Genomic DNA, 25,398 nt, shown 5'->3' on the forward strand with positions numbered 1-25,398 from the left:
ATGCGCACGCCTTCACATTCTGCAGCCCCAGCACACAGTGCCTGATGTATTTGTGTGGTTGCTAAGCAACAACAAGCGCGTTGCTTACTCTCGGGTGCGTGCCAGAGACCTGCTGTACTCCAGCAGCCGGGAGGCCCGAGGAATCCACTGTGGCAAGATAATAACACTGTTTCTAAAGGTAAACACACACACACACACACACACACACACACACACACACACACACACACACAAAAAGAACTTTAATGTAGAGAGGCTGGCAGAAAAACAACCTGTGTGTTTGAATATGTGCAGCCTCCAGGAAAGCGTGTTACAGGCTTGTCAGTCCAAGCAAAGCTGGATGTGTATCTGTGGTATGGAACCTGTTCAGAGTCTATCCACATGCTGGACGATCTGCCTGCAGGGTTCATTTCGGCCACTGGGGGCGCTGACGCCAGCTGCCCTCCAACAAGCCTGCTGTGCACAGGTGAGAAGCAGTGTAGAGTCTTTTCTCTGGTTATTTTTGGTCATTTTGTCTTTGAACTTCACACGTAGCAAATGGCAGTTCTTAACATTTTTTGGGCTTCTTTTTGACCACTGACTAGAAACAGACAATGTTGACAAAATTATTTAGGGCTGCAACTAATGATTATTGCCATTGTCGATTAATCTGTTAATTATTGTTTTGAATAATCCTTTCGTTGTTTGGGCTATAAAATGTCAGAAAATTGTTCCCTTGGTCACTGTTCCCCAAGGCCCTAGAATACATCCTCAAATGTCTTATTTTAAACTGATGCTTTAAAGTCACCCTTTAAGGAGCATTCCGGTCGATTTCAACATGTATCTCTGTTGTTTGTAAATTTGGAGTGCTGTCAGTAGCGAGAAAAACGAAAACAATCGGTGTTGCCTACACCGTGTTATCCTCCTGCTAGAGTTAGCACCCATGAGGCTGAAACAGGGCAAGTTTTAAACGTGCTTTTAGCCTCTTAACATGTTCGAAATGTCATTACAAGTGCCTACCCATGTGACGTTATTCCTTCCGAGTGAACACAGTGAATCTGACTGCAGTAGATGTGAAAGAAATGCATGAAAGTTGTGCTTATTCAGCTCTGTTTAGTTCCAGGTGTTGAGACGGCAAGATTTAGGGACTGTCTCCAAACTACAACACCAAAAAGAGATACAAATAAAAATATTTATTAATTTAATGATTAAATAAGGTATTGTCTCCAAACTTACCTCAATTATAACGTGTCTCCTGCTAGCTGTACTACAGCACTTACTTCAAAAAAATAAGCATATGCCTATTTTTGAAAATATTTTCGTATCTCTTTTCGGTGTTGTAGTTTGTAGACGGTCCCAAAGCACTCATACACAACTCATCACAACAGAGCTGATTTAGCACAACTTTTATGCATTTCTTTCACATCTACTGCAGTCAGATTCACTGTGTTCACTCGGAAGGATTCACTTCACATGGGTAGTCACTTGTAATGACATTTCGAAAATGGCTAAAAGCACGTTTAAAACTTGCCCTCTTTCAGCCTCATGGGTGCTAACTCTAGCAGGAGGATAACACGGTGTAGGCAGCACCGATTGTTTTCGTTTTTCTCGCTACTGACAGCACTCCAAATTTACAAACAACAGAGCTACGTGTTGAAATCGACCGTAATTCTCCTTTAACTACATGTTATATCGCGAATCTGTGTCTCCAGAGCAGTGTCGTTTCCAGTTGAGGTGCCACATGTATCAGGCTCGTGGTCTCATCGCTGCAGACACCTCCGGCCTGTCTGACCCTTTTGCTCGAGTCACCTTTCTGTCACACAGCCAGACCACCAATGTAAGTGAGTGTTTGTGTTCCTAGAACACTAAATAAAGGCTTCAAGCATCAAGCTGCTTGTGTTAGAACTGCACTTTGGTCCAACAGCAGATTGTGCCTTTCATGTACACACACACATTTTTAACTTATTACACTAATAACACTCAGAAAAAGGAATAACCTAAACTTGAAATAAAACTTGCAGCATTTAAAAAAAAAAAAAATCACATTTACAGATATCTAGATTCTTTTGCTTCTGATATAGTATTTTACTGGTGTACAGCTGGTGGCCAGTTGAGATGGGACTTAATTAATAGTTAAGTAATGGTCTTGTTAGCACTTAGTTAATTGTTTCATAAGTGCTTTGTTAATGGGTTGTAAATACACTTGCAATCCAGTGTAATTGCGTCTTACTGTGTGTAGGATTTGAGCTGTCATTGTCCAGGTCTATGTTTATTTGTGTGTTCATGGTGTGTGTGTGTGTGTGTGTGTGTGTGTGTGTGTGTGTGTGTGTGTGTGTGTGTGTGTGTGTGTGTGCTGTCAGATAATCAGTCAGACTCTCAGTCCGACATGGAATCAGTGTTTGCTGATGAGCCCCCTGCTGCTGAGTGGAGATCTGCAGTACATCCAGCAGGAGCCGCCACGCATTGTCATCGAGGTGTACGACGACGACGCGCTGGTAACACCATGTATCCATTGACAAATTAAACAAGTAATGCTTTAATCATGGTTTTGCTGCTAGCTGCTGACTCTAAACTTGTGACCCTCTCTGATCTCATCCCCGTCCTCTGCTGCGTGCAGAGTAAGGCGGAGTATCTGGGAGCCACGGTGACGGTGCCTGAGGTGCGATTGTCCTCTGACCCCTACACACCTCCAACTCTGCAGTACAGCCCCCTGCACTATGGCAGCCAGACAGGAGGAGACCTGCTGGCTGCTTTTGAACTGCTGCAGGTCAGTCAATAACCATTCAGTTTCCATCTTGACGATGCAGGATGAGACAATAATGAAGAATGAAGCACTGATAATGAAGAAGTATCATTGTGATGAACGTGTAGATCCAAGAGTTTGGAGAGCAGAGTCTGCCGGCGTTAGAGGAACAGGAAGGAGGCATCTTCGCGGTTCCTGCCAATATCAGACCTGTTCTCAGCACCTACAGGCTGGAGGTATGGCTGCCCGTGTGTGTGTGTGTGTGTGTGTGTGTGTTTTAGGACACTCAGGCTTGTTAAAACTACTGTATGTTTGTGATGTTATGTTTTTTAAAGATTTCTTCTGACGTAAAGTTTTGTTTCATCCGGTCCATGAAGAACACTGAGCTGAGTTGTTTTGTCATTGGACGATTCTCTGCATGACACTACACACTCATTTATCATTAAAGTTCCTCTGCCATTTTTTTCTTAAGAAGCTGGCAGGTTAGAGGTACAAAGTTTTAACCCAGCACTACTGTTATGAAATGGGAATGGTATATATATTATGGCACGCCATTTAAGACATTATTATATACAGGTGAAGTTTAAATATATTGAATGAATCTTATTCTGAATATATTGAATGAAAGTCTGAATATATTGAATAAACCTTGAATATATTGAATGTCTGAATATATTGAATGGAAGTCTGAATATATTAAATGAACATCTGAATATATTGAATGAAAGTCTGAATGAAAGTCTGAATATATTCAATGAAAGGCGTGTTGAGTGAGCCTGATGAAAGGGACCTGCCTGACCAAAGAGGTTCCTTTCATTCGGTCTTCCATGATGAAAAAGTGAATAAATGTCTTCATTGGGAGAATCGTTACCAGTGTGAGAAACCGTTACCAGTGTTTTGGCCGTACATGCATTCGCCAGTGTGTTAATAATCTCTTCATTGCTCAAAATTGCTGACACTAGATTTCTTTCTGATTCGCTCATTGTGTCACACTTCAGTTAGGACTAATCACAACGGAAACACAAGGTGACGGCAGACAATGACGTCAGATTCCATTTCAAATTTCATTTAATATATTCAGACATTCATTCAACATATTCAGACATTCATTCAATATATTCAAGGTTCATTCAATATATTCAGACATTCATTCAATATATTCAGACATTTATTCAATATATTCAGACATTTATTCAATATATTCAGACATTCATTCAATATATTCAGACATTCATTCAATATATTCAGACTTGCTTTCAATATATTTGGATTTTCATTCAATATATTCAGACATTCATTCAAAATATTCAAATGTTATATATATATATGTATTATTTTTTTAACATAGCCAATAAATAACACACCAAACACTTTTGGTCTTAAAATCCAACCCCAGCACTCAGCTCTAACAAACCTTTATTGTTGTTTGTTCTGTCCACTAGGTGTTTTTCTGGGGTCTGAGGGAGCTGAAGAAGGTTCAGTTGCTGTCTGTTGATCGCCCACAGGTACACAGACACACACACACACACACACACACACACACACACACACACACACACACACACACACACACACACACACACACACACACACACACACACACACACACACACACAAACACCTGTGTTGTCTTAACTTAGCCAGGTATGTGCTCCTTTCTGACTGCACGACTAAAACACAGTAGTGTCAAGTCAAGATGTTTTAATTTAGTTTAAAAGCTATAGTGCATAGTTTCTGTCGCCCACATGAGGAATTCTAAGTAAAAACTGTCGGCACGTTCACATGATACAAGCCTTCTGTGACGCACATCCCCACCCCTCCTCCATGCAGTTGCTAGTAGTAGCAGTAGATTTGCATGAAGAGGCTTACAGCATATGGCACACTCTATTCCTAGACTCTTGATTCAAATACTCCCCCCAAAAGACTTTTTAACAAGGAGAAAAATGAAAGAAACCTCAGGAAGCATCCATCGTCAAAAAACATGAAACTAATATCCAGTTCATTTACACATTAGAAGAAAGGATCTGGAAACTGTGAAAGACAGAAATGATGAAAAACGGTGAGACCGTTGTGAAATTATATAACAATAAGCTCTTCTCTTTCCCTAGGTCTTCATAGAGTGTGCAGGTAAAACATTGCGTTCCTCCGTCATTCAGAAGTACAAGTCCAACCCAAACTTCACCACGCTGGTTGATTTCATTGAGCTGGTAAGACCAATAGAGCATTTATACCCCATGTTTTATTTTTTTTTGGAATGATGTTCAGGTGTCGACATGCCTTTGGCCATGTAGTGTAATATGTTACGACGTATCCACTCTAGCTAAGGAATCAATAAATGTATTGGTTAATTAATGGACTTTCTTCGTATAACATACAAGTTCTACTCTATTCTGTCGTCCTTTAGGAGTTACCAGAGAACGAACACCTCCACCCTCCTCTCAGCATCACTGTTGTCGATTGGCGGGCGTTTGGTCGCAGCACGTTGGTAGGAAACCACATTATCAACAACCTCAAGGCCTTCAACGACATCCCACCCCCAGCCCCGCCTGCTCCCGTACAGACACACAAACCACCCAAAGTCACATACACCCTCGGACCTGCCCTGACACCAGATCCACAAAGCACTGAGGGTAATACATCAACAGAGGAGCTTCACAAACATTTGTATTGCTATTATCATATGTGATGATTGGAGAGCAGAGAAAAAAACTGCAGTAAGATTGAGTGATTTTTCGGCCACAATCAAAACCACTTTTAAATGTGGTTTTTTTTGTTGAAAAATATATTTTTGGATGCAAAAATGCCAGGGACTCAGAGCACATAAACAATATAAGTATGAAGTAGTCCTTCCGTTAAGTGTTATGTCAGTATGCATGTTGGAAAGGATTAAAGATGTTTTGTTTTTAAGATTATTTTTTGGGCATTTTATTTGTATGGGACAGCTTAGACTTGAAAGGTGAGAGAGAGGGGGAATGACATGCAGCAAAGGGCCGCAGGTCAGAGTCGAACCAGCGGCCACTGTGTCTAGGAGTAAACCTTCATATATATATGCATGCTATATATGCATGCACGCTACCAGGTAAGCTACCCAGGTGCCCAGGAATGAAGATGTTGATGAAAGTGATGATGATAGAGAAGTTAATTATGATTATGATTTACCAATCTAGTAGGCTCAGTTGATCTCCTCCCATAGGAAGATTTACCTTTGTCACTCGTCCAATAGGATCGTCCCAGCACGCTGGAGAGACCAGTTCAGCTGCAGCACTAACAAATCTAGACTTCCTGATCACTGTGGAGGATGAAGTCCCACCTTCACCTCCAGACCCACCCGACCCTAAGCAAGAAACCAGGAAGAAAAAGGTGAAAGTCACAGCATATACTATATAAGTAACTATGTTCGTATGGATCACATATATAGCTGTCTAAATATTCTTTGCATGTGCATGTTGTATATATATTTTAAATCCAGGACAGAACGACAATGAGCACTCGTAGTCGGTCCACCAAGCGGAAGAGGCGGACCATCGCTGACGAATCAGCAGAGAGTGTCATCGACTGGTGGTCCAAATACTACGCGTCTGTAGAGAAACAGGTAGCTCTGATTGTTCAGTTTTGTTGCAAAAGATCTAAAAAGTATTTTTTTTTCTCCAACAGAACATGTTAACATGTGTGCTCCTGTTTGTGTTCCAGGCCCAACAGGACAGCTCTCCTTTCCCCCAGATCTTTGAGAGAGGTAAGAACTCATGTCTCATGTGACGTTACACCTCTGTCAGTCATGTTGAAGGTGCTCTGTGACTCACTTGAGCTCCTATCCCACTGGACAAAAAAACCTACTAACATCTGGCTTTTGTCTTTAGTGGAACAGGTTACAATTGGCATTCATTTCTGGCACAAGTGACTTTGCAGTAGTCGCAGGTATTTATCGGCTCCAGTTCCGATCGGCAGTGATAGAAACATGACACCTGGGTGGACACGCTAATTTTTCGCCCCTTTTCTGACACGATGCAGTGATGCGCGCTAAAGTTCCGGATGTTGGCACATAAATAGAAAGAAACAGCATGCAGTAGCGCCTGAACATCAGCACTGAGTTTGAAAGAGAGACTGAAAAAAAGAAAAGAAAGGCATACTCGTCTTCTGGCAATGGGAAAGGAGTCCATCGCTTATCTTATCTTTTACGTTTTCCCATGTTTGAAATACCTGAATATAGCTGATCATTTTGGTGGAAGAAGGTTATTAGTTGTGTTTTGTTGAATTTAATCCCATATTAGTGGATTAGTTCCCTATTAACTGGATTAACTATTAACTATTAACACATTACTTAACACTTGTTGCAATTAATGTGACCAACTGAATGCCCTGAATGTCCTTTTTTCTGCACCCTATTGGGACACTTAGACACACTAGAGGAGAATGTCATCCACACTGTTTTGACCCTCTGTTGTCATTAACCTGTATTTTTGTATATTTTATCACATGACTTTGCAAACATAAAATAGTGATGTGATTGGCCCCTCTGATTTGGCATTAAAATATAATTTTATGCTTTATCAGTTGTCTGACATCAAAAACATTACCCTTTGTGGTAATTGACAATAACTAAACCCTGCTGTATTAGAAGTCATTATAGGTGATCAATGTCCACAAAATAGGAATGAATTCCCCCAAAAAGTGGTGGTGAAGAAGAGACTTAGCTGTGTTCTTATTGTCTAGGCGTTTCAGAGTGAATAGATCCTTACAAAAACTAACATCTAACTAACTACATCTAACTCATCAAACTATCAATTTAAATCTAATGGTGCTTACCCACTGCTAGTATCAGCTCTGCTCGGCTCGGCCGTGGTGCCCCGTCCTTCATTTTCCATTGCAGATTCAGTACCGCCTCATGCGCGAGCGTGGCTGGTCGTCATAGCGACGCCACAGGAAACTGCTGTGACCTAACCAACCAAAAAACACCGCTGGCTAAACTATTTAAAAATGGCGGGTTTGTTCAGGACACCCCCGTCTGTCGCTAGCAATGATGACGCAGTGATTAGTGACGATTCTCTCCAACCAATCAGTAGTCTGCAGGTTTTCACGTCACCTTTTGGTATCGCCTCAGCTCGCTTGGAACCTCGACGGAGGTAATTCTAAAAAAAAGTACCTGTTAGCTAGTACCAGGGACTTTTTTTCGTAATGGAAAACCAAAAAAGGCGAGTAGAGTCAAGGCGAGTCGAGCAAGTACCATGTAATGGAAAAACGCCATCAAATAAATATGCGATTAAAGTGGTCTTAGGAAGGGTTACCCCATTATTTCCCCCTGACCAACACACACACATTGTTGTGCATTGCAGCTTTGCCGTACCAGAGCTTGCTCAGCGATGGAATAGACTCCTTGGGTAAGGACAAAGACACGCAGTTAAAAAAGTTCTCATTACGGGACACAAAGCAATTTCAAGCCAGTTTTAGCCTCTGTTAATCGTAACTTCCTTGGAGGAAATCTTCTGCTTTTCGTTTACTGACAACTGGAAGCTCTGGGGACTGACTGTATCTGACTGGTTTCTGTGGTACTATCCTGTTGATAGATCTGTTAGGCTCTGTTTAAAGTATTACACATTAATTACATTGATGTACTGGATGTGTGGTTCTGTCACTGCATGATCTGCCCTGCAGCTACCACTGTTACCCTCCAGGTACTTTTAGCAGTGGACAAAGTGGTGTTGGCTGCTTTACTGGGGGTACAAACTACAACTACCTAAGATTTTATTATAGAGGGATCACTATGGTGTTATTTAATGTTCAGGTGAGCAGCATTTATAAGGTTTCTGAAAAATCCTCAGGAAAGGGCAGAATGATGGTACTTTTCCCATGGCACACCAATCTGACTTTGTATGACATTTCTTTATGAAATTCTATACTATAATTTTTTCTGACTTTTTTTGAATGGCATGCTGGGCATGCACAAGCTGGAATGCTATTGATAAGGGTATATGCGTCCTCTTCGTACCGTTTGAAAGCATGGCAAACTCCAAAAACTTTATCAAAACATGGACAAACGTGGATAGAACATTGTATAATCTGACCGAAACATCTCTGTACAATGGGCCAAACATGGGCCGACAGCCATGGCACATCAACGAACATCTGCGTTTGTCTGTGTGTGTTGGTGAATGTTTGATTGGTGTGCCATGGCTAACAAGGATCTCTTTCTTCTTTTGCATTTTTTTCGGAGATGAGGGAGACTAAAGACTAAAAAAAATGACTGAATGTAGTTTGTTCCCTCCCGTTAACCGCTTTGTCATCACAACACAAACACATGTTTTGGCTTTCTCTTTACTTCCGTGCAACGGTTCCTTGTGTCAGTGTGTCGCCACTGAAAATATCGTGTCTTGTGTGTTCCAACAGTCAGCAGCTTATCCGATGGGGACAAGAAGAAGAAACAGAAAGGAAAAGGAACCCTGGAGCCAAGCATTGGTCTGCCTACTAAATTAGCAACACTCAAGGTACACCGCTCCCAAACACTGCAAGTCCAATAAGATCACAGCAGACACTCTGACAAACTAGATGCTCAGAATAAAAACGCACTTCATAAATATAGCACAGATTAAGTTCCTAATGCTCCAAAAAGCATGTTTGGTAAGTAACGCAGTGTGTGTAGTCCGAATAAGCTTGATTGACAGCTTCCTCGCCCTCCTTTTACTTGTTTTGCACCCGTTAAGGTGGGGCAATGTATGTTATCATTGTCATTATTTAATAGAATGTGTGTCATCAGGTAAATCCCCCCATATCTCATATCAGCATGCAAAAAGGATGAACTATAAAAAAAACAATTCTACCAACAAGTAGAATTTCACATGGATAGATATTGTCAGGATTCTGCACACCAAGGTTTGGTGCATTTGTTAAAAACAAAATTCTCTTTACAAATATGTGCTAATTATTTTTTAATCAAACAATATATCTTGGTAATAATACATGTCAGAGAGAGGAAAGTCGGATGCAGTGATGCTAGCAATCTCTCTGCAGCTGTACAACAAGGAGCTGGAGGCAGAGTTTGGCCCTTTTGATGATTGGGTGAACACATATGAGCTGTTCAGAGGGAAAGCCAATGAGGAAGAGGGCGTGACTGAGGAGAGATTCGTTGGCAAATTCAAGGTGAGACAATAAAGTTGACTGACCTCTATGGGAACCACTCATCTATATTCACTATTGTTCCAATCCACTATGTGCATAATCTTCTCCTGCAGGGGCGATTCTGCCTGTATAAGCTGACTGAGGACGAGGATTGGGACAAAGACGCGGACACCGGGAACTTCAGAGTCAACAGAGGAATCCCTCCCAACGGACCGGTCCAAGTCCTCATACGGGTTTACATCGTCTCTGTGCGTCTACATTTTATCGATCACTTTTAGAAGTTTGAAGTGTATACTATGGATGTTTTGGGGCATTTAGACTAAATGCACAGCTGTTGAGAGCATCTCAGAATAATTGTCCATAGTCCGCAACTAGGCTTCATTAAGGAATATCGGAAATTAAAATTCACAAATTTGCCTATTCCCCAGCAAAGAAGTAAAATAACATTATGGCTAACACCTAGAAAGAACTAAAGGAGAAAATGTGCACAGCAAAAACAAAAGAACGAAGAAAGTGATTATTTTAATTGACGATTTTTTTCAAAAGAAGATATTTATCCCCTTTTCTTCCTGCTTGTTGCATGATGGTGAAGGTGAATCCTCCTGCAGGTCTGTGGGCTTTTTAAAGACAATCTGATTGTCTATTTTGATGGCAGGAGCTTTCCCAGGAACCTTTTTAGGAACTATCAAAAATGACCTGCATTTCAACCAGATGGACCATAGTCTAAATCTACTTTCTGCTGTATAGTTTCTGCCGTCCCAGAAGTCTCTTCTTCATATGCAAAGCAATACATTACAAGGAACAACGTGACTTCGACCTTCTCCACATTAATGTAAAATGACTTTGTTATTGCTGTTTGATTTTGTAATTTTCTTATCAAATTAATTCACTGAGCCCCTTAAAACTATATATAGTTTAACTCAGGGTTCAAAAATGAACTTTTTCGTCCACCAGCCAAATGGCTAGTGAATGTTTGGCTTGTGAGTACACCAGAGATGGGGTAACAAGCTAACCATCGCAAAATGTTGGGAACAGGCACATTGTATCTTTATAGTTGTATCCATATGATGTGACAGTTTTAGGTTAATATTTCACCAGGTCAGAGGGCTAGAGGGATGTATTAAGTAGACCCCATAAAGTTATCCCACAACTGACTTTGATACTGTACTGTCTGGATGGTAGCTATAGGACATGCTTTGAATTCATAAGATTTAACAATATAGTGTTAGGGACAGATCAGATGACCAGAGACTTGAGACTTGACTTGGACTCATGGCAAAAGACTTGAGACTTGACTTGAACTTGCCCCTCAAAGACTTGAGACTTGACTTGGACTCGAGCTCAAAGACTTGAGACTCGACTTGGACTTCCAAAAAATGACTTCTCTGGAGTACACTGGTGGATGGTGCTAATTTTAAACCCTGGTTTGACTGACTGCAGTGTAATAGCTAACATGCAGGTCTGTTAATGTAGGGGAAGCCAGGGAAAAGTCATGCAAACAGGGTTCAAATACAGAATCCTTGCTTTTATGAGACTAAACTATACCAACGTGTTAATGCCCTCTCCTCTCTCTTCAGGCGTCTAACCTGCACCCAGCTGATCCAGATGGGAAGTCGGACCCTTACATTGTTATTCGACTTGGCAAAAACGAAATCAAAGACAGAGACAACTACATCCCTAAACAGCTGAATCCTGTTTTTGGAAGGTACAGTATGTACCTGGCTGACTGATACAGCTTATCCCTTTGTTTTAAAGTATTTTCATGTTTTGGGCCCGACACAGAACTTCTCCTTTTCTTCCTGCTTCCAGATCTTTTGAGATGCAGGCAACATTTCCTCACGAGTCTCTGCTGTCAGTAGTGATCTATGACTATGACATGGTGGGAGGGGACGACCTGATAGGAGAGACTCGCATCGACCTGGAGAACCGATTCTACAGCCGACACAGAGCCACCTGTGGCCTCCCTACTGAGTACAGTCTGTGAGTCTGGTAGTTTCATCCAGCCGGTTGGAGTAACTCCTTAATTCTACGTCGTCTCTGTGCTCTTATTTGTTTTTTTGTTTTTTCATTTTAGTTTTTATTGGATTTTCCGTGTATATCACAACTCTACACGGTCACATCAATTTGAGTGTTAATTACATAGAAAACAAATAATAGCAAACAGACAACAACAAAAGTAACAGAGCCTGTGAGAAAATGTAACGACAGCCACAAAAATAAAAATGTTGCACATTACAAGTAGCTGCCTTATCTTCAAACGAATACACGCTGTGAGCCAGTGTCCTTTTTTTGTCTAAGTATGCACTTCTGCCATCTCTTTGCATACAAATCTTCCCTCACACCTTACACACAAGTCAATCTTTTTCATCATCCTTATTTTTTGTATGACATTAAACCATGGTTGTCATTTTTATCCGAACCAACAACTTGAACTAAGAAAGGCCGCAATGGAGAAAACTTTTATTAAAGCAACACTATGTAACTTTTAGCGCAAGCTGTAGTTCTAATGAGACAACCTGTAGGGGGGCCGAAGCGGGAAAAGTTACATAGTGTTGCTTTAAAAGCTTACGATCTGTATAATAACCACGCTAAAACAGGTTGCTATGCCTCCTCTGTTCTTCTCTGTTTGTCTGTTAGTGACGGTTATAACGCCTGGAGAGACTGTCTGAAGCCGTCGGAGCTGCTGACTAAGCTGTGCAGAGAGAACGGTCTGGACGACCCTGAATTCAGACCTGGACGCATCACTGTGGCTGAAAAAGTTTTCATTGGCAAGACGCTCTTCATGGATGAAGGTAAAGACTGGACACACTACATACTGCTGTTGGTCTGAGATGAGACTTTAACCCCCTCCATTTAGCATTTATAAGCACTATAAAACATGAATTACATGGTTTATAACACACTATAATGGTAGTTGTGAGCAGAGACTTTTTTAAGTGTTTATTAATGTGCATTATCAGTAACACTTTACTTGAAGGTATCTACATAAGAGTGACATGACACTGTCATGAACACATGACACTGTCATGAACACATGAACCCTAACCCTAACTTTAACTCTAACCCTAACTTTAACTCTAACCCTAACTTGTCATGACGAAAACCGAATGACACTTACTAAAAGAAGCGTTATGTCATAAATGTTTATGACTTGTTTATAATGTTTATGACACGTTCATGACAGTGTCATGTCACTCTTATGTAGATACCTTCAAGTAAAGTGTAACCACACCATCTCTCAACAAATAGAACTTATCCTAAGAGGACATATTTTAAATGAATACAAATATTTTACGTAATTTGTATTCCTTATCTGTTTTCTGATAATACTTGTTGGGAAAATTAACATTAACAACCACTTAATTACAACTGCATAATAGTGTAGTGTGTGGGACATTATGTGTGATGATTATGATGTGTGCTCATGTCTCATGTCTCAGACCAGCCACTGGAGTCCTATGAGCACTTGTCTCTGAAGATCCTGCACCGCTGGGCAGAGATCCCAGCCGTGGGATGCAAGCTGGTACCAGAACACATCGAGACCAGAACTCTGTTCAACAAGGCTCGGCCCGGCATGGACCAGGTGTTTTTACAGTATTTTAACACTAACAAAGTACACGGTTCTCATACTGTAATATGGATTAAACAAAAATATTTTTTTACAAAGTTTTCTTCAGACAACAAAAAGTAATTTGGCCTTTGTATGTCTTTAATCTATTCCACCAGCCTTAATCTTTCAGAATAAAAGCATATGACATTTTTATGACATACTATTAGTATAGTATGTTTTGCAAGTGCTTTTCAGATTAAAATATTTACAGAATACAATTAAAGAATCAGAAATGCATGTAAAGTGTATGTACCCTGTGTGACATACAAAAACTAGTTCATTTCAACAAATGTAATCTGATGCAAAAAACTGCAAATTATATTTCAAAATACTTCTGTTGGCTAGTACCTTCTTCTCACACCAATAAACAATCCAAAAACATATTTTGAGAAACAGTAGACTCATCATTTTCAACTCACTATTATAATACTCTGCTTTTATTCTGAAGGCCAGAGGCTATTTCTGGAAGTCTAATATTAGCTGAAGGAGCACAACTAGATCATGATCCATGCTTAGTGTAATCCTACTTCTTTTTGTGTGTGTGTGTGTGTGTGTGTGTGTGTGTGTGTGTGTGTGTGTGTGTGTGTGTAGGGTCAGGTCCAGATGTGGGTAGACATGTTTCCCATGGACTTACCTCATCCCGGACCTTCAGTGGACATTTCACCTCGAACACCAAAAGGGTGAGAGCTTTCTCAGCACCTAAATCTTTAAGTCTCGATGAAACAATATATGTTTTTGGAAAGGGAAACTAACACCCCCAATGTGTGTGTGTGTGTGTGTGTGTGTGTGTGTGTGTGTGTGTGTGTGTGTGTGTGTCTCTTCAGGTACGAGCTGCGTGTCATCATCTGGAACACAGAGGATGTGATTCTGGAGGACACCAACTTCCTGACCGGTCAACAGTCTAGTGATATCTACATCAAGGCGTAACTACAGGCTTTTTTTCTTGATGGACTCCATTTGCTGATTCTAAACAATATATCATTTCTTGGTCAAAAATAAGTTAGCCTACTTTTCCTTTCCTTTTAATGTCTGTAGAAAAGATGTAAGCACTGCTACTGTCGATCTTTCTCTGTAGCTGGTTGAAAGGTTTGGAGGATGACCGACAGGAGACAGACGTCCACTACAACTCTCTAACTGGGGAAGGAAACTTCAACTGGCGCTTTGTGTTCCCCTTCAGCTACCTGCCTGCTGAGAAGGTACTGACTAGTGGACAGTCAGACGCAGGGTCACACCTCGTGAATCCTCGTGAACATTCCTCTCCTTCTGGTCTACCACCATGTGACCTTGTTTCGGGAAAAATATGTGTGGTAGTTGACGGCGAAAGACAAATCATTTTTTTTATCCTGTTTGAATTGTGCCATGAATTACACATAGGAAGTTTGTCAATATGAAAGCTTATTTTCAGGGTGCCCACGGGGTCTTAAAAAGTATTAAATGTCTTAAACCCCATTTCCAAAGTTTTACATTTCAAAGCTCGTTTCGTGTAGTTTATTTATGGAATATTTCTACTTTTTTATTGTACAGTAGATTCGAGAGACAGGAAAGGCGGGGGAGAAAGAGGAAGGGGACGGTACTATGTTTTTTTAATGACTATTTTTATGACATACTTTATGATGACTTTTTACGTAATTGTTTATGACATAGTGTACTATGATTTTTTTTACAATCTTTTTTGACATACGACTTTTTTACGTCATTTTTTTATGACATAATATACTAAGACTTTTTTATGACATGCTTTTTGACATACTATACTGTGACTTTTTATGACTTACTATACTATGACTTTTTAATGACATTTTTATGACGAACTATACTATGACTTTTTATGTCATTTTTTATGACGTACTATACAATGATATTTTTACATTATTTTTACACTGGGACTATTTTTGATCCAATCCACTTTATTTATATAGCACGATTTTAACAAACACAAGGTTTCCAAAGTGCTGCACAAAAAGATAAAACAGAAATAAGTAGAATACATAAAATACAATTTGACAAACACAATACAAATATGCAAGTATACATATAAGATCAACACTCTACCTGGTGTTAAAAGCCAAAGAAAAGAGGTGGGTTTTAAGAAGAGTTTTAAAATTAGACAGAGAGGAGGCCTGTCTAATGTGCAGAGGCAGTCCATTCCTGAGTTTTGGAGCTGCAACAGCAAACGCTCGTTCCCCTCTGAGCTTTAGACACCATCAGGAGCAGCTGGTCAGCTGACCTGAGAGATCGGCTGGGAGTGTAGGGGTGCAGCAGCTCAGAGAGGTAAGGTGGGGCAAGGCCATTCAAGGCTTTAGAAACAAATAAAAGAATTTTAAAATGAATCCTTAAATGGACAGGCAACCAGTGGAAAAACTATACTATGACTTTTTTTCGACATACTAAACTATGTCTATTTTATAACTTTTTTCGATATACCGTATTGGTATACTATGACTTTTTTCAACATACTATATGAGTTTTTTTGACATACTTATATGGCTTTTTTCGCCATACTATACTGTGACTTTTTTCAGATTTTTTTCGACATACTATACTATGACTTTTTTTCGACATACTATAATATCACTTTCTTCATCATACTATAACTATGACTTTTTATAATTTTTTTTCAACATACTATGACTTTTTTCGTCATACTATGACTTTTTTCGATATACTATACTGTGACTTTCTTCTGACTTTCTTTCAACATACTATACTATGACTTTTATCACTTTTTTTGATATAGTATACTATGACTTTTCATCACTCTTTTCGACACACTATACTATGACTTTTTTGATATACTATGACTGTGACTTTTTTCCACATATTATATTATGACTTTTTTCATCATACTATACTATGACTTTTTTCAGATTGTTTTTTACATATTACTATAGCATGACTTTTTTCGACATACTATAACGTTTTTCGTCATATTATAATTTTTTTTGACATACTATAATTTTTTTTCTCCACATACTATACTGTGACTTTTTTATGATTTTTTTTTCGATATACTATACTGTGACTAATTGGACTTTTTTTGAACATAGTATACTGTGACTTATTTCGTCATGCTACACTATGACTTTTTTCAATATACTATACTGTGATTTTTTTTTCACTTTTTCGACATACTATACTGACTTTTTTCATCATACTATACTATGACTATTTTCAACGTACTTATGACTTTTTTCACCATACTATACTATGACTATTTTCAACGTACTTATGACTTTTTTCGACATACTAGACTGACTCTTTTCGACATACTATAAAATGACTTTTTTCAACATGCTATACTCTACTTTTTGATTACTTTTTTCTTCATACTATGACTTTTTTCGTCATACTACACTATGACTTTTTTCGATATACTATACTGTGACTTCTTTTCTAGACAAACTATACTATGACTTTTTTCGTCATACTATACTATGACTTTTCCTTACATTTTTTATGACATACTATACTATGACTTTTATGTCATTTTTTATGACCTACTATTCTATGACTTTTTATTACATTTCACACAATTCACAATGTTCTAAAGGTTTAATGAGACAAGAAAGGATATTTATATTTTCTAACAATCGCTACATTCACTTAGATGACGAGAGTATGATAAGAAAAAGTCTCAGGATGGACAGATGGATTGTCTCAAGGTTTGTTCTCACAGACAGGACAACAGTGTTACAATTAATGACAAGTAAAACACATGAGCGAGGTTTTCTTTAGAGTTCTCACAGAATGGAAAGTGAAATGCAACATTAACAACACATAGTATACTATGACTTTCTAATGGGACTTAGGAATATATTAGGAACCTGCAAAACACTATTACATTGCCAACACACATCTCTTTCTCTTACAGGTAGTAGTGGTGAGGAAGAGACAGCACATTTTCTCCCTGGATAAAACAGAGCAGAAGCTTCCTGCCATCCTTAGTCTGCAGGTCTGGGACTTCGAGACGCTCTCCTCTGATGACTTCCTAGGTGTGTATGTGTGTGTGACTGCTTAATGTGTATCTGTGTTTATCTATATGTATATTTGTATGATAATGTGTATGTGTTTGTTTGTGCATGTAGGGACCGTAGAGTTAGACCTCCATGGTTTCCCGCGAGGGGCAAAGACGGCAAAGTCATGTAAGATGGACATGTTGACGGAGGGGACAGAGAAAATCTCCATCTTTCAGCAGAAGAGAGCAAGAGGCTGGTGGCCCTTCTGCAAGTCTGGAGAGCTGACGGTACGTAAACAAACACAGACTGTCAAAAAAAACCAAGTCATACAGACTGACAAGCACTTGTTGAGACTTTGACTGACAGGTCTGGAAAATTTGATTGAGGGGTGTGCTCGGGTGTGGGCTGAATCCATCAGGGGAAAGTGGAGGCGGAGTTCCATCTTGTGACAGCTGAGGAGGGTGAGAAAAATCCTGTTGGCAGAGCCCGCAAGGAGCCGGAGCCGCTGCCAAAACCAAAGTAAGAGTCTGGCAGTATTCTCTCTCACCAAAATCGAAACTGGTGTGTGTTCCTTAACGGTAGTTTGCTGACCGTAGTTGATTTTGTAGCTGCTGGAAATGCGATGCATTTGGACTTTGGATAGCTTTTAAATGATTACAATTTGTATTTTTACCAGCAGTTAGATAAGAACAATATCATATCTGTAGGTTAAAGGAATAGGTTAACATTTTTCTTGCCAGACATGAGTGGTATAGATCAAGAGTTCAGTACAGACATGAGAGTGGCACCGATCTTCTGTGTCGAACTATTCCTTTTTATATAAAATATAGCACCTCAGAATCAGAATCAATCTGGACTTGTTTAGCCTATTAGCACAATGCTGGAAGAAGGGGGAAATACCTCTGTCTGAGGTCTGTACCACTGCTGCTAAATGTACTTCTGAATAAAACTACTTAATTATTGCTTCTCTTCCCCAGTCGTCCAGACACCTCCTTCTCGTGGTTTGTCAATCCATTCAAGTGTTTCTTCCACTTGGTGTGGCGAAGCTACAAGAAGTACATCATCATTGCCCTGGTCCTGCTCATCACAGTACTGTTCCTCGCTCTGCTGTTCTACACACTGCCAGGAGCCATTTCTCAGAAGATAATTAATGGATAACACAAAAAAACAGACTATGTTCACACTGTACTTCTAAACATATACTCAAAATTATGGATGGCTTTTAGATGATACAACTCCCCTTCCGCGCCTGACAACAACGCTCCCAATAGGAACAAATGGGTTTGTCGCTGAGAGCCATAGACACGTTTTAGTGTAGTTTTGAGAGACAAACACATTAGAACAACAGTCTTGGTCTTTTCTTAGGAAATGTTAACAAAAACGAAAAACTAAAATATCACAAGCCTTGAAGCGTAGGTTCAGGTTTTTTTTTTTTTTTATCTATCAAAATACAATACTCAAATGTATTTTTACACAGAACGAGGACTGTGGAATTCATCCCCATCTCTTACAGTTCAGTCATGCTACGGAAGAAGGGCTTTACAGCCAGTATGAAGAGGAACAATAATTACAACAACCAATAACGCTTACAATGTCAGTGTTGTCTGAAGACAGACTTTAAAAAACATCTGAACCTGTACTATAAGCTTATCTACATATTATGTGTTAAAGAAGAGTCCAGATTAGTGAAAATAAAAAAAGTACGACACAGTGCTTATTTTAGCTGCATTTATTATAATAAATTAACAGGTAATTCAGGCTTCTCATTTTTATCTGGTGATTGTCAATCTTCAGTTTATTCTGGCCAAACTACAAAATGAATGTATTTTTCTTGTAAGCAGCCTTGACATGTTTCTGGCAAATAACTCTGCAAGTCAAAGTAATCATTCTCATTTCTTTGTGTCCTCCTCTCATACACATTTCAACTCCACAACAAAGTGCAAAAAAACAAACAAATTATACATTAAATAATGATAAATGGCAATATATTTCAATCAGACAAACATTTCACTTTAAAATACATCAACAGATAACATGTACTGGAGAGATAAAGATAACTTACATTTAAAAGTATCTACATATATACACATTCAATAATTTATATTGTACAAGATTCTGAATGTTGTTGAAGTGTTTTGATTTGACGGAATGAGTTTACAGTAGCTGTTTTGTTGAACTACTATATTGGATGTTAAGTGTAACTGATGTAAAATGAGAGTAAAGACACGGAGATCCATATCTGGTGCTCTAATTTCTGGGTTTGTACATATGTGAAGGGATAAAGTGCTTGTAAGTTTAACCTGATGAAGATCCATCAGGACTTTAAATCATTGTCATCAATAAAAGGAGTGATTTTAGCGCACATGCTCTCCTGTTATTGTGTTGTGAATGGGAGTTCAATGACTCTGTGTTTGATTGACCTTTCCTGAACACCAACAATAACAGATTTTGAAAAACACATTCTTAAAAAAAAAAAAAAAAAAAAAAAAAAAAAATAAAAAAAAAAATCTCTCTTGACTTTCAAACATCTCACTGCAAGATATCTGTGTCTGTCAGAGAGATACTCTGCTGCAATAGGCTGACCTGGGGGTAGGAAGAGGATGATGTCACAGTGTGTTGATGTGCAGCCATGGTTGGGCCTCTCGGGAGCAAAGACGAGGAGGAAGAGGTGGAGGGCATGAAGGGGAGAGAGGCAGAGATGCCGTTTGCTGCTGACATGTTGCTGAGGGCGGACTGAGGCAGCGCTGAGCTCTGTCTCTGCTGACTGCTGGAGGTGGCAGCTGAAACACAAGATGCCAATTTATTGGCTCATAAAGTAGCAAGTGATAAAAAGCACTGTCCGATGGCCCTCACTTTCCTGAGAAAATCAATAAATTTATATTAATGTATCTTATATTTATGAACTGTATTCCTTATACTTTACACCCAAACACAAAATGCCCAGGGACCACAGGCGGGAAATGCATGGAATAAAAGTACCATAAAAGTAACGGTATAGTATGTCATAAAAAAGTCATAGTATAATATGTCATGAAAAAGTGATTAAAATGTCTTTTAAAAAGTCACAGTATAGTATGTAATTAAAAAGTCTTTAAACAAATCATAGTAGTATGTCATCAATAAAGTCATAGTAGTTTGTCAAAAAAATGTTATAAAAAGTTATAGTATAGTATGCCATAAAAGTCAGACTGTAGCATGTCGTAAAAACATACATAAATTGTCATAGCATAGCATGCCATTAAAAAGTCTTTAAAAAAAGTCACAGTATAGTATGCTGTAAAATAGTCATAGTACAGTGTTTCATGAAAGTCATAAAAAAGTCGTCGTAAAAAAATAGTATAGTATGTCATAAAAGTAAAAAGAATCATAGTATAGTATGCCATAAAAATTATAAAAATTCAAAGTATGTTGTAAGAAATTACATAAAAGTCATAGTATAGTATGTCATAAAAAAGTCATTAAAAAGTCTTTAAAGTCATAGTATAGTGAGTCATAAAAAACCATAGTATAGTACGCCAAAAAGTCATAAAATGTCAGAGTGTAGTATGTCATAAAAAATGTCATAAAAAGTCATAGTATAGTATGTCACAAAAAGTCATTAAAAAATCATAGAATAGTGTGTCATTAAAGTCTATAAAAATCATAGTATAAAATATAACATAAAAAGTCATACTATGTCAAAAAAAGTCATAGTATAGTATGTCATTAAACAATTACATAAAGTCATTGCATAGTCTGTTGTAAAAAAGTAAAACAAATGTCATAGTATACCATGAAAGTCATAAAATGTCAGTGTGTAGTATGTCATCAAAAATGTCATAAAAATCATAGTATAGTATGCTGTAAAAAAGTCATAATATAGTATGTTGTAAAAAAGTAATAGTATAGTATGTCATAAAAAAAAGTCATTAAAAAGTCATAGTATAGTATGCCATAGAAGTAATAAAAAAGTCAGTGTTGTAAGTCGTAAAAAATTACGTAAAAATTCAAAGTATAGTATGTCATAAACATGTGGTAAAAAGTCATAATATAGAATGCTGTAAAAAAAAAAGTCATAATATATATAGTATGTTGTAAAAAAGTCATAGTATAGTATGTCATAAAAGTCATGAAAAGGTCAGTGTAGTATGTCGTAAAAGATGACATAAAAAGTCATAGTATAGTATGTCATAAAAATTACATAAAGTCATAGCATAGTATGTCATGATAAAAGTCATTAAAATGTAATAACAAGTCATAATATATTAGCCTAAGTATTATAAAAATTTCATAAAAAGGTCATAGCATAGAATGCCATAAAACGGGGGTTTTCCTCACACATTTTTCTGAATTGAGTTATTTGCCACAATAACTAACCCTGATTGTGACACATCTCATCTCGGGTTCAATTCAGTTACTAAATGACAACAGCAGCCTCGCTTAAACGTGACCTTCATAAAAGGGAGGTTCTGCATATTGCCAAAGTGCTCTGCTTTGAAACCAGAATTCAAAACTGTGAGGAATGACACAGGCAAGTGACACCTGGGACAGAACAGTCGACAAAAAGTAAGTCCAAGGTGTGTCTCATCTTACCACAAGTCACTCTGAGCTGCTGATGCTGGCTGCTGTTGGGAAAGCCAGTTTGAGAAAAACCTGCAGCGCCACCTAGAGCCTAAGAATGAGCAAGACAAAAATGACAGGCTTTGTATAATTATGAAGGAATGCTCCTTCTATGTAAATGATCCTTGTGGCTTATAATGAGGTCTGTAGGTAGCAGTTTAGGCGTTCATTATTCAAAACTAAACCACTGTGCAATTAGGTAATGTATTGACCATGAAATCGTAGGTAGGATCTGCTGCTGTTGTGTTAGTGAAGGTATCACTTACTAGCGTGAGTGTGGTCACTGACAGCACTTAAGTAAAGCTGTATGAGTCTGTATTAACATCTCTAACACAATAAACTAAAACTTATCATTGAACGCCTCATTCAAAATCAGACAAAACACAGACCCACTGAAAAAAAGGAAGTTGTGAGACCTAGAAATGTCAATTTCCTACAGAGAAATGCTTGCTAAATATGACATTTCCTTGTGTCATGGACATTGTCTTTCTATACACCATATACTCCTTTCTGTGATAAAAAAAAAAAAGCCAGTCATTACTGACCTGAGTCTGGTTAATACAGGCCTGGAGTTTCCTTTTTGCCCTCCATCTGGCCACCCTCAGTCTGGTCTTCTCTCGACGCTCTCGCACCTTCAGCACAACAAAATCATCGTATTTTGAATTCAATACAGGCAACTGTAAGAAGACACTTTGATAGAAAATGTCACTTTAAACTCTACAATCTTGAAACGTTTTTTGATGTGTATGGGTCACATCGATTATTATTAGAATATGTAGAATATTTCTGTAAGGACAGAGTCTGCCATGAACACTAAGGTTGACTAACCAGATCTGCCAGCAGCGGCTGAGGCAGCGTCTTCTCCAGCTCTCTGCGTTTGTTGATGCTTCGCCTGCGGAGCTCATTCCTGCGCAGTTTGTATTCTTCATAAAGGCTGAGGTCTTTAGTCCAGGGCCGCATTGCCTGGCGAGGTGGGATGCCAGATGGCAAAGCCACCATCGATTGCAGGGAGGCCACCGGCTGAGGCATCAGATCTAAGAGCACATACAATATGGGTTTGCAGTGGTGGGGCTTTTTAACAAATTGCAGTATAGATTAGAGGTAGATCAATATATCAGGTTTCTGATTTCTATAATCAATGTTGGCCTCCAGTTATAGCAGCTTTTTTTTTTTGGCCAGGGGGCATAAGTAGGGAAACCACACCTTTGCATTCATTACTGCAAATGCAAGAAAATGTACTCAAAATCTAGCCAAGCAGTATAAACTCAGAAGCATGACATCCGCCCACTCACACAGATGTACTCACAGGTGGTTGGTCGGGCTGAGCTGAAGGCTGCAGTGTGGTTTCTCTGGCTTGTTGGAAGGCCAGACCACTCCGTCACTGACCTTTGAGCCTGGAGGAACAGACAAAAGCATTCGCTCTCATCGACAGATCGTTCTGAACCGTCTGATATTCAGTGCACTCTCTATCTTGTAATAACGTATCTTAATTCCCTTGGTTTGTTTTTCTATCCTACATGGGTGTAGAAATTGCCAGTGATGGTTTTTCATCGCTGGCAGATGTCCCTGCTGGTGCAAAAAACATTGCCTCAGAAAGAAACCGCCACTTTTATTTCAGAGGGACTGACACACAGTGTTCTGTTCTTCTCTTTACAGGTTCTTGAAAGAACTTTCTTGGAACTTTCACAAGAACTTTTTGTGCGGACATGGTATTGTGAGATTTGATATTCAGCTCTAGCGTTACCTCTGACTCTGGAAGATGACCCTGCTGAACCTGGCAGTCCAGCAGAAGGGTGGCCATCACCTCCTGCTCCTTCTCTGGCTCCTCCTTGATACAGATCACCTCCTCCTCCTCCTCCTCCTCCACCTCCTCATGGGCCTCCTGCTTCACCTGCATTACAACAGGGGACAACCAGGGCTTTAGGACGGTGATGAGAAATCAAAGGACAATACAGTACCTCCACTAGTTAACTTGTAGTTAGAAGGACTATACGTGTACTGCTATCTTTATTCCATTCAATACCTTTCTGTAGCGGTCAGCCTTGGGGTGTTTTTTGTGTCACTACTTTTGTATTGTGTTGTGTTATTGAGGTTATTCTTACCAGACAAACAACATTTTAAATAGTTTCTGGCACACTCCAGGACACTAACTAAAACCTCCCAGTCCACTGTCTCTCTGTTGGACTGATCTATTCAGTTATATTTTTGCATCTTTCATTCTGTGAAGCACACATTTTCTATGATGAGCACTACACACTTTTTTATTATTATTATTAGAACTATGACAATATATATGCACAAAAATAACAGTCACAGCAATATTTTTGACTTCCACTTGCTCAATGATTACCAGGTACATCTAATCACATTACATGTAACTGAAGTATTTGGCTTAATTGCCCAAATAACTTATAATCAAATATGCTGTCTTTAATCTTATAGTGCATACCTTTTTATATATTAATGAACGTCCGTTACATTCAAGCCATTGCCAAATGAGTTGATACAAAGTTATCATTATTAGTTATCATCTTCTGAAGGCCCTTGTGTCTACTACTGTACTATGTTCTCCTACTACAAATGATGTAAATATTTATAGTGTCAGCCTTTTCTCTTTGTCCTCATTTTAAAAGAGGTCAGAGGTCAGTCGTGGAGCAGGTAGGGCCCACTTCAGTAGGGTGTGCGTCTGCGTGAGTGAGTGTTGCCACCTGTGGAGCTGAGGAAGTCAGAGTGGAGCTATCGGCCTGTGTGGAACCATAAGGGGACAACGAGCCAGCGGCTGACTGCAGGCCCGGTTCCAGAGTCAGGGCCTGGACAGAAGGAGGGACCTCGTCAGCGTCCACACCTTCTGTATGTGGCTGCAGAGTGACGGTCCACTCACAGTCGTCCTCCTGATCCTTGCTCTGTGCTGTGTCTCGCTCTGCGGGACAGAACAAAACTGCACAAAGGGAGACATGTATTCAGGGATACACAGTGGCAACAATGGGATTTTGTCAATGCATGTGCAGCGGTCTCAGCGGTTTTTCCTATTTTGTGACCACAACACAGAATGTACTGAATTCAATTGAAAAAAAAAAACAAAAAAACAATCAGTGCTCTCTGGTGGACAAACTGTGTAATGGAGTAGTATGTCCTGTATGTCCCTTACTGGCTAACGTACTCATTATGCAGAGTGGCACAATTTCAAAACAATTATCAATTATATCATTGGATTATAATCATTGATGCATTACTTTACTGTAGTTTTTTTAATTCACACCGGATATAATCTATAATATTACATCAAAATGTATTTGTTGATTAAGTTTTGTATTACTTATCTTCAAAGTAGCTAGTGAGTAATTAAATAAATGTAGTGGCGTAAGAAGTACAATATTTGCCTCTGAAATGGAGTGGAGTAG

The 25,398-nt window shown here is 39.0% G+C and overlaps 2 protein-coding genes across 2 annotated transcripts in view; one reads left to right on the plus strand and one right to left on the minus strand.

Moving 5' to 3' along the window:
• fer1l6 (fer-1 like family member 6) overlaps positions 1-19,760 on the plus strand; it is a 31,263-nt gene extending 11,503 nt beyond the window's left edge. Inside the window, exons 20-46 of the mRNA XM_078262546.1 lie at positions 26-178; positions 295-466; positions 1,692-1,816; positions 2,340-2,474; positions 2,597-2,746; positions 2,851-2,958; positions 4,165-4,227; positions 4,831-4,929; positions 5,127-5,352; positions 5,946-6,082; positions 6,192-6,314; positions 6,413-6,455; positions 8,053-8,097; positions 9,104-9,201; positions 9,725-9,853; positions 9,946-10,080; positions 11,410-11,537; positions 11,642-11,812; positions 12,470-12,624; positions 13,273-13,415; positions 14,034-14,122; positions 14,267-14,365; positions 14,518-14,638; positions 17,314-17,434; positions 17,528-17,685; positions 17,817-17,917; positions 18,376-19,760. Coding sequence (XP_078118672.1) covers positions 26-178; positions 295-466; positions 1,692-1,816; positions 2,340-2,474; positions 2,597-2,746; positions 2,851-2,958; positions 4,165-4,227; positions 4,831-4,929; positions 5,127-5,352; positions 5,946-6,082; positions 6,192-6,314; positions 6,413-6,455; positions 8,053-8,097; positions 9,104-9,201; positions 9,725-9,853; positions 9,946-10,080; positions 11,410-11,537; positions 11,642-11,812; positions 12,470-12,624; positions 13,273-13,415; positions 14,034-14,122; positions 14,267-14,365; positions 14,518-14,638; positions 17,314-17,434; positions 17,528-17,685; positions 17,817-17,917; positions 18,376-18,556 — 3,408 coding nt within the window. The 3' untranslated portion in view covers positions 18,557-19,760. The remainder of the gene's footprint in view (positions 1-25; positions 179-294; positions 467-1,691; positions 1,817-2,339; positions 2,475-2,596; positions 2,747-2,850; positions 2,959-4,164; positions 4,228-4,830; positions 4,930-5,126; positions 5,353-5,945; positions 6,083-6,191; positions 6,315-6,412; positions 6,456-8,052; positions 8,098-9,103; positions 9,202-9,724; positions 9,854-9,945; positions 10,081-11,409; positions 11,538-11,641; positions 11,813-12,469; positions 12,625-13,272; positions 13,416-14,033; positions 14,123-14,266; positions 14,366-14,517; positions 14,639-17,313; positions 17,435-17,527; positions 17,686-17,816; positions 17,918-18,375) is intronic.
• On the minus strand, positions 19,110-25,383 carry LOC144525585 (uncharacterized). The gene is made up of 7 exons (XM_078262548.1): positions 24,706-25,383; positions 23,742-23,888; positions 23,304-23,391; positions 22,826-23,031; positions 22,543-22,629; positions 21,971-22,049; positions 19,110-20,178 (listed from the first exon to the last, which is right to left on the minus strand). Exons 2-7 carry the CDS (start codon positions 23,796-23,798, stop codon positions 19,928-19,930), a joined length of 768 nt encoding a protein of 255 aa, XP_078118674.1. The 5' UTR covers positions 23,799-23,888; positions 24,706-25,383; the 3' UTR covers positions 19,110-19,927.
• Positions 25,384-25,398: the final 15 nt, after the last annotated feature.

The sequence above is a fragment of the Sander vitreus genome, chromosome 11, assembly GCF_031162955.1.
Source record: "Sander vitreus isolate 19-12246 chromosome 11, sanVit1, whole genome shotgun sequence".
Lineage (NCBI taxonomy): Eukaryota > Metazoa > Chordata > Actinopteri > Perciformes > Percidae > Sander > Sander vitreus.

Bases quoted from the DNA above. Each gene is read 5' to 3' on its own strand.
- LOC144525585 (XM_078262548.1), bottom strand. From the start codon at position 23,798: ATGGCCACCCTTCTGCTGGACTGCCAGGTTCAGCAGGGTCATCTTCCA. The intron at 22,630-22,825 runs GTTAGTCAACCT...GTTGTGCTGAAG, and splicing joins AGCCGCTGCTGGCAGATCTG to GTGCGAGAGCGTCGAGAGAA. The intron at 20,179-21,970 runs GTAAGATGAGAC...CTTGTGTTTCAG, and splicing joins GCAGCTCAGAGTGACTTGTG to CTGCCACCTCCAGCAGTCAG.